Source organism: Seriola dumerili, unplaced genomic scaffold (assembly GCF_002260705.1).
Source record: "Seriola dumerili isolate Sdu_G_001 unplaced genomic scaffold, Sdu_1.0 BDQW01000169.1, whole genome shotgun sequence".
In the NCBI taxonomy this organism is placed as follows: domain Eukaryota; kingdom Metazoa; phylum Chordata; class Actinopteri; order Carangiformes; family Carangidae; genus Seriola; species Seriola dumerili.
The window spans coordinates 5,802,314-5,811,033 of record NW_019174424.1 but is presented as its reverse complement, the minus strand read 5'-3'; the positions used below and the strand labels follow the sequence as shown (position 1 = coordinate 5,811,033).

Sequence of the window (8,720 nt, the reverse complement as noted above, 5' to 3'; positions counted from 1 at the left end):
AAAAAAATGTCAAAAAACGTCAAAGTATAGTAAGGAAAAAAAAAAAAAAAAAACTCCATAGTATAGTAAGGCATGAAAATGTCGTAGTATAGCAAGGCATAAAAATGTCAAAAATCATCATAGTATAGTAAGGTATGAAAATGTCATAGTATAGTATGGCAAAAAATGTAAAAAAACGTCATAGTATAGTAAGGCAAAAAATGACATTATTGTAAGTAAGGCCAAGCCCAGGCCTTGAACGACAACCTTCAGATGGAAAGGCGAGAGGTTTAACCAGTGAACCACCAACATATCCTTTTAAGAATGTTTCGTAGTAAGGCATAAAAACGTCATAGTATAGTGAGACATGAACATGTCATAGTATAGTATGGCAAAAAATGTAAAAAACACGTCATAGTATAGTAAGGCATGAGTATAGTAAGGCAAAAAATGACATTATTGTAAGTAAGGCCAAGCCCAGGCCTTGAACGACAACCTTCAGATGGAAAGGCGAGAGGTTTAACCAGTGAACCACCAACATATCCTTTTAAGAATGTTTTGTAGTAAGGCATAAAAACGTCATAGTATAGTGAGACATGAACATGTCATAGTATAGTATGGCAAAAAATGTAAAAAAAACGTCATAGTATAGTAAGGCAAAAAATGACGTTATTGTAAGTAAGGCCAAGCCCAGGCCTTGAACTCACACTCTTCAGAGTGTAAGGCAAGAACTTTAACCAATGAACCACCAACATAGCCTTTCTAGAAATTTTTTTGTAGTATGGCATAAAAACGTCATAGTATAATAAGGCAAAAAAAAGTCAAAAAACGTCATAGTATAGTAAGGCATAAAATGTCAAAAAATCGTCATAGTATAGTAAGGCATAAAAACATCATAGTATCGTAAGGCATAAAAATGACAAATTATCATGAGGTTGGCCAAGCCCAAGCCTTGAACCGACAACCTTCAGATGGAAAGGCAAGAGGTTTAACCAGTGAGCCACCAACATATCCTTTTAAGAGTGTTTTGTAGTAAGGCATAAAAACGTCATAGTACAGTAAGGCAAAAAATGTTATATTATAGTAAGGTAGGGCAAGTCCAGGACTTGAACACACAGCCTTCAGATTGTAAGGCAAGACCCTTAACCTCTGAACCACCAACATAACCTTGCCAAAAATTTTTGTAGTATGGCATAAAAATGTCATAGTATAGTAAGGCATAAACATGTCAAAAATCGTCATAGTATAGTAAGGCATAAAAATGTCATAGTATAGTAATGCAAAAAAATGTCAAAAAACACCATAGTATAGTAAAGTATAAAAATGTCAAAAAACGTCATAGTATAGTAAGACAAAAAATGACATTATTGTAAGTAAGGCCAAGCACAGGCCTTGAACTTACACTCTTCAGAGTGTAAGGCAAGAGCTTTAACCACTGAACCACCAACATAGCCTTTCCAGAATTTTTTTTGTAGTATGGCATAAAAACGTCATAGTATAATAAGGCAAAAAAAAGTCAAAAAACATCATAGTATAGTAAGGCATAAAAATGTCAAAAAATCGTCATACTATAGTAAGGCATAAAAACATCATAGTATAGTAAGGCATAAAAATGACAAATTATCATAAGGTAGGCCACGTGTAGGACTTGAAGCAACAATCTTCAGATGGAAAGGCAGGAGGTTTAACCACTGAACCACCAACATATCCTTTCAAGAAACTTTTGTAGTAACGCATAAAAACGTCATAAGGCAAAAAATGTCATAGTATAGTAAGGCAAAAAAATGTCAAAAAACGTCATAGTATAGTAAGGCATGAAAATGTCAAAAAACGTCATAGTATAGTAAGGTATAAAAATGTCATAGTATAGTAAGGCATAAAAATGTCATAAAAATATTATAGTATGGCATTAAAAGGCATAAAAACATGATAGTATAGGAAGGCATAAAAAAGCATAAAACATCATAGTGTCACAGTGACAGTAAGGCTGGACCCAAATGCAGCCAACACAGGGGCATGAGGTGCAAACATGTTTATTAACTGAAGAACTTACAAAACAGGTGAACCACCAGAACAGGAAAACGAAGCACAAGGGCACACAAGGAACAACAACCGGAGACACAGGGGACACCACAGTCGCTAGAACAGGCAACATGAACAGACCGAGGACAAACCAGACATGAACAGACGAACTGACACACACAAAGGGGAGCACAGAGACTATATAGACACAAGGGAGGCAAGGGTGATTGAACACAGGTGAAACAGATTAGGGTGGAGCAGACAATTACCAAACATGGACCAAGACAGGAAGTAAAAACATTGAGACACACAAGGAAACTACAAAATAAAACAGGAAGTGACAGAAGTCCAAACATAAATTCAAACCTAAAATGTCCACCATGGCAAACCATGACACATAGTATAGTAAGGCATAAAAATGAATAAAAATGTCATATTATAGTAAGCCAAAAAAATAGATAAAAACATTGTACTACAGTAAGGCATAAAAAGTCATGAAAACGCCGTGGTAAAATAAGTCATAAAAATGGATAAAAATGTCATTGTATAGTAAGGCCTTAAAAATGTCATAAAAATATCAAAGTATATTATGGCATAAAAATGCAAAATATCATCATAGTATAGTTAGGCATGAAAAGTCATTTTCAATTACATAGTATAATAAGATATAAAAACGTCACATTATGGCATCAAAAGGCATAAAAAGTCATGAAAACATCATAGTATGGTAAGGTATTTAACTTCATAAAAAGTAGTTAGTAGTTGGCATAAAAATTGATAAAAACGTCATAGTAAAGTAAGGCCTAAAAAGTCATAAAAACATCATAGTATAGTATGGCATAAAAAGCCACAAAAATGTAATAGGAGGTATGAAAAGTCATTAAAATGACATAATGTAGTAATATATGAAAACGTCATAGTACAGCATCAAAAGGCATTAAAACGTCACAGTATAGTAAGGTATTAAAAGTCATAAAAACGACATAGTATAGTAATACATGAAAAAAGACAATAACATCATAATATATTGAGTCCTACAAAGTCATAAAAATGACATTATAATAAGGCATAAAGTCATTGTAGTACAGTATGGCATAAAAAGTCATGAAAACATTATAGTATAGTAAGGCATTAAACATCATAAAAACGACAGAGTATAGTAAGGCATAAGAATGAATAAAAATGTCATAGTATAGTCATTCTGTAATACCTCACGTTAGTCCTGCTCATGTAACTGCTGTCAATTGTTCAAAAATATTTCAACCACTGTAAGGGTAGAAAATTATCAAAAAAGACTAGAAACTCCTTTGAATTTCACTACAGAAGAATCAAGAAAGAGAAAAATATCAAAACAGCCAAACAGGCATGATGTGGGTCTGACAGCTATGACTTTTGATGTCCACTAGAGGGTGCCAATTTAAAATCTTCACATATAAATGCCATGGTTTTCCTATTTTACAGATAAACTGAATTACACAGCTCTGTGTATGTAGGTGTGTGTAATTTTGAAAAAACAAAACAGAAGTGTAGATGTTTGATTAAAATGGACATGTTTTACTTTCATGATTCCAAACAGAAACTGTAGAAAAAGTAACTTCAACTATAGTCAGAAATAAAAAAGAAGAGGAGTTATTTAATGTGGAGAAGTAAGACCATATCTATAACACTAGTTCATCAAACATGTTCTCTGTATTTTAACAGCTGTCTAACCTGCTGATACCCAAGTTTCACGTTGTTGTTCACATGTACTGTGGCTATATATGTGGTTTTCTAACACTTGGGAAACAGAGTTGGGCTGGGGCCTGAGGGAGGGTGTCATGTATCTTTCTATATTCTCCCCTTTGGTTGTCTTCAGTAAAAATAAGAAAATCTTTTAACTCTCAGGTGCTGTTGTACTCAGGTTACATTACCCCTATTCAATGTTCATTTACAAAACAGTGATAATGAAGTCGTAAATGGAGCTTAAACAGATTCTTTTTTTTTACCACCAGGTCGTTCATTATGACATTATGTGCAGTAGTTCACAGTAGTATTATAATCAAGGTGCAGCAGTATTGTGGAATTTGAAACACAATAACTGTAACATGAGGTGGCTTATGTAAGAATTTGCACAAAGTATAAACTTCTACATGTTTCCTATTTGACATGCATTGAAACATTGGTTCTAACATTATGCAAATGGGACAGTTGAAGTTTGTATTAATTATAATTTGTTCATATTGAATACTGTCTAAAAGTTTGAAATACTTATCAGGTTTCTATCCTGTATGTGCCCTTATGAAATTTAGCAGAGCTAATAGTAAACTCTTACTTCAGTGAGTTATTCACTGGACACAAGGTATGCAGATCCTATAATGTCTAATATTAGACCTTGAGGAACAATTCACTATCTCTATCTTTATTCTAATAAAAGAATTTCCAATTATTTAAATTTAATAGGGTCAATAGAATCCCTACACTTGTTCATGCACACCTCTTAAAACAACCAGAATTGCTTTTTAAGCAGCAAGGCACAAATATTTAAAGTAAACATCCAAAGTTACCTTTTATTAAGCAATTTTATAATAACTGAGGTAGTTCGAAGTGTTTTCCATGCAGCTTGATTGAACACAGAAGCTCTCTCGGCTGTTGCACATGTGGGTGTTATTTGTTCTTTTGTCTCATGGTTGAATGCACTTTCTTGAAATGGGAGCAAACTCAAGGATTTTGGTATTTTGCAGGTACAAAACAGGGTATCATGTGGTCTGTCTCAACAAAAGGTACAATGTAAGTAAATTCTCTTGTGGCATGAATGCTAAAATAGGAAGACCATCATTACTGTATGAGCTACTTGTTTGTTTCTGTGTGACACTAAAGCCAGGGTGGTCATCAGGGAGACTCTGTACAATGCTGTGGTAAATAATATTGCATGGGAACTAGGCGTTTCACTCACGTTCTGAGAGACATGAGCCACCACCTCACATGATGTGAGTTTATACCAACTGATGTGGCTATCCTGTTAAATACTGTTTATTGATTATTTACATATGCTAAATATTAGATTGTAGAGGAAGAAAAATCAGGTCACTTTGAAAATATTATACTTAAAAAGTGACACAAAAACAAAAGATGATATTTAGAGTATTTTTCCTTTTGATGGGCGATGTTTTCTATATGATATCATCTAAAGTAGTAGTTTATTGGTATGGCGGGGGGGCATGGGTGACTAACTGTAACAGTAAGCAACATGTCACATAAAAATCACAGCTAACAAACAAGTCATTCTTTGTTTAAGGTTTACTGTTTTGTTACTGTACAGTTTTTCCAAAAGGGGGTTTTCATAAAGACACGACATAAAAACATGATACTTTACATATTTACAGTAAAGATAGATGACATTTGTCAATATAATAATTCTGTTTCCTACATGTGCATTATATGTTTCTCACCCAAGTCAGTATCCACACATTCCCTCACCCATATGCACACAAGTATAAACATAAAACAACTTTTGTACTTCTAGCTGACCTTCATATGATGTTGGTGAAAGTCAATAAAAAGATATTGACATCTCTCTGGCAGCCAAACCGAGTACTGATCATTCGTTCACACAGTTCGTATTTGTTGTAGTGCTGTTCTACTGGCCTGTGTTAAACTGTACAGTGATCGCTGAAATTGTGTTGGCCCCCTGACACAGAGTAGTCCCAAAGTTCATCTACAGAACATGTAAATGACACGTGCTGTCAAACCTGTCTCTGTTTGTTTCATAATTCTTCCTGGTTCCTCTCGTTTCCCATTGGTCTTGACAGTCCATTGTCTGGTTTTTGTGTTGTGGGTCCAGGGAGTGGCCAGTTTTCCTTTCATAACCGGAGTTGGAATAAATAGTTGCTTTGGACCAGACTGCAAACATCTAGTTTTTGAATGCACGAAACCCAACTCTCAGTCACGATGTAAGTACAATTTTATTTTCCAGATTGTCACCGATAGAAATAGAAATTTCTGATTGCATTCTTTTTAGTGGATGACCAGAAATGGCTTGTTGCTGAATAACAACACTCTACGTGTGTGTCCCAGGATCTATCTTTCAGGACTTGTTGGCTTTCTGCTGGTGCTGACAGCTGAGGCCAGAGTTGGGTAAGAAAGCTGAATTTAATACCCATATTGGCAGACTGCTACATTTGACAGAGTTAAAAAAGTTATTTAGAAATTAAATGTTGATTATTAGAAAATTAGAGGCACAACTCAAATTTGAACATTACATATTAGTTAATGAAGCAGATAAACGGATAAATGAGGAGTTAAAGATTTCACTCAAGAGCTTGGCACAGTTGATTATTGTGTCACCTTACATACTTCTTAATCTCTTTCCTCTTTAATTTCACAGGAACTCCTCTCAGTTACAGTTCTGCTCTGAGACAGAACAGTGCCTGCTGTTTGATCTGATTTGTAAGACTGACGAATATGAGGTGAGTGTCTCGGAGCAAGAGAGAAACCTTTTTCACATTTCAGGTGCCAAAAACATTTAAAAAGTCCATTCCACTGCATTCGCTCATGTCCTTCAGGCCCGTCACTATGACTCTGTGAAGTGGGTTTCAACTGACGAGACTTCCTTCTTCATGGAGTTTGCAGCAATGAAAGCATTCAGACGACTGTATGAGTACATCTCTGGTACCAACGACAAGGGTGTGTACGTGTGTGTGTGTGTGTGTGTGTGTGTGTGTGTGTGTGTGTGTGTGTGTGTGTGTGTGTGTGTGTGTGTGTGTGTGTGTGTGTGTTTGTGCATCCACTCATTTATTTAGGTTTTATTTCTAAAACAGGTAATCTCATTGAGATCAATATCTCTTTTTGAAGAGAGACCTGTGCACAAGAATAAACACATGCACTATAAAAATGGACAAATACAATAAATACCAAAGCACACAATTTGCATACAAAACACTAAAGAAACAGATACATTCAAAATGCTTGAGTATAATGTTTTTAAATCTCAGAAAAACAACCAAGAGAACGTGCAAAATTTTTTGTGAATCTTTCTGTTTGTGGGAAGAGAAGTATTTAAAATCAGTCTGCCAAACTCTGTGTGACCATGTGGTGCAGCTAAAATTAAAATATGCTTTGACATGACAGTATAATTATTGTATTTAGTTGCGATCAGAGGGCAGTTTAGCGGTTTTAGTGGATATTCAAGTCAGAACAGATATACATATTTTCTTATGTTTTCTTATGCTTTTCATACGCATTTGATGTTTGTTATGCGTTACCAATTTGTGACATTTCTAAATATTAGTTGTGTTTTCTCAATGTCTACCTGTAGGAAAGAAAATTGAAATGACAGCTCCTGTTATTGTGAGAATGCCTGACAAGAGATTTTGGCAAATGGGTGTCTACACAATGAGTTTCTTGCTGCCAGCTGATTGTCAGAAAAATCCCCCCAAACCTACTGATAGTAAGGTAGGCTTCTCTAACATCAAAACATATTCACCTTAATTTAATCATAACTGCTGTGAGCATGTTTGAAGTGATTCTGTGAGTGTTACCAGAAGCACTGGTAGATAATGAAACTTTGCTGACTTGCAGGTGTACATCCAGACCATGCCAGACATGAAAGTGTATTCACGGAGCTACGGTGGATGGATGACGAGCACGTCTGACAGCAACACAGCAAGCGCTCTGTCCACTGCCCTCGACTTAGTGGATGAAAATTACAAAAAAGGATTCCACTACGCTGTTGGATATAACAGGTAAACAAATCACCATCATTTTCTATGATAATCAGAAGAGAAAAACGCTGAGGAAAGCCTAAAGGAAAACTTAAGTGTTTGGTGACTATTTCATATTCTGCAATTAAATTATTGCGTTTGTGTCTGTGTGTCTGTGTGTCTGTGTGTCTGTGTGTCTGTGTGCGTCTGTGTGCATGCATGCATTTGTTTCTTGCAGTCCAATGACGATCTTTAACAGGCACAATGAGGTGTGGTTTGTTGCTGAGGATGATCCAGCGTGTTCCAGCAGTGAGGAATTGAACTTTGCTCCTTTCTCCTAAATATTTGTGAGCTGTGTGCAATGGCAGCTTAAATGAAGAGATGTTGTAGCTGGACTATTGCTTCACTATTGCTTCAAGTCATATTGTGTCATATGAATAATCTTCCAGTGACAGCCCAGATTTTGAAAATTGGTATGTTCTGAATTTACCATGTATTACTTGTGATGATGGCCTTACACTGGCTTGTTTCATGTTTTTCTTTTATGTTCAATAAAGTTACCTTTTGCAGTGATTTCTTGTGGTTGTCCTTGGTTGATCCACCTCCCTGGACCAACCCTAAAATGTGCTTAAAGCAGCTGGTTGTGCCTCTGTGCCAGTGACAGCCATTGACAGTGGCATTATGCTTTCAGCTTGTCCGTTCGTCCCATTCACGTTAACATGATATGGCAGTAACGCCTCGAGTGGCACAAACATTCACTTGGACTCAAGGATGAACTGATCAGAATAGTCACTAATTACAAAACTAATTATGACAAATTTGAATACAAGTGTCTAATAGGATAAAATGATGAAGTGATGACATGTTATATCCAAATGGTCCAAGGTCAATTTCACTGTGACATCATAATGTATAATGTCATCAATACTGAAACAATATAACATGAAAGGAATATAAAGTTGAAAAATAAAGCACATAAATTGTCCTTGAAATATTGCTGCTACAAGGAACTGTGGCACACCATTATTTACTTTCCTTTCG

The 8,720-nt window shown here is 35.6% G+C and overlaps 1 protein-coding gene across 1 annotated transcript; it reads left to right on the top strand.

Annotated features, from left to right (window-relative positions):
* The first annotated feature begins 5,837 nt into the window (after positions 1–5,837).
* Positions 5,838–8,241, top strand: LOC111227193 (heme-binding protein 2-like). Its single transcript, XM_022752620.1, has 7 exons — positions 5,838–5,930; positions 6,055–6,114; positions 6,365–6,446; positions 6,543–6,663; positions 7,295–7,431; positions 7,558–7,721; positions 7,918–8,241. The coding sequence occupies exons 1-7, from the start codon at positions 5,902–5,904 to the stop codon at positions 8,018–8,020; spliced, it is 696 nt and encodes a 231-aa protein (XP_022608341.1). The 5' UTR covers positions 5,838–5,901; the 3' UTR covers positions 8,021–8,241.
* The last annotated feature ends 479 nt before the right edge of the window (positions 8,242–8,720 follow it).

What these genes read in the sequence shown, in the direction of transcription:
- LOC111227193 (XM_022752620.1), top strand. Translation starts at nt 5,902, where the DNA reads ATGCACGAAACCCAACTCTCAGTCACGAT. An exon ending in CCAAACCTACTGATAGTAAG is followed by an intron (nt 7,432 to 7,557) that starts GTAGGCTTCTCT and finishes GCTGACTTGCAG; the next exon opens with GTGTACATCCAGACCATGCC. An exon ending in TACGCTGTTGGATATAACAG is followed by an intron (nt 7,722 to 7,917) that starts GTAAACAAATCA and finishes TGTTTCTTGCAG; the next exon opens with TCCAATGACGATCTTTAACA.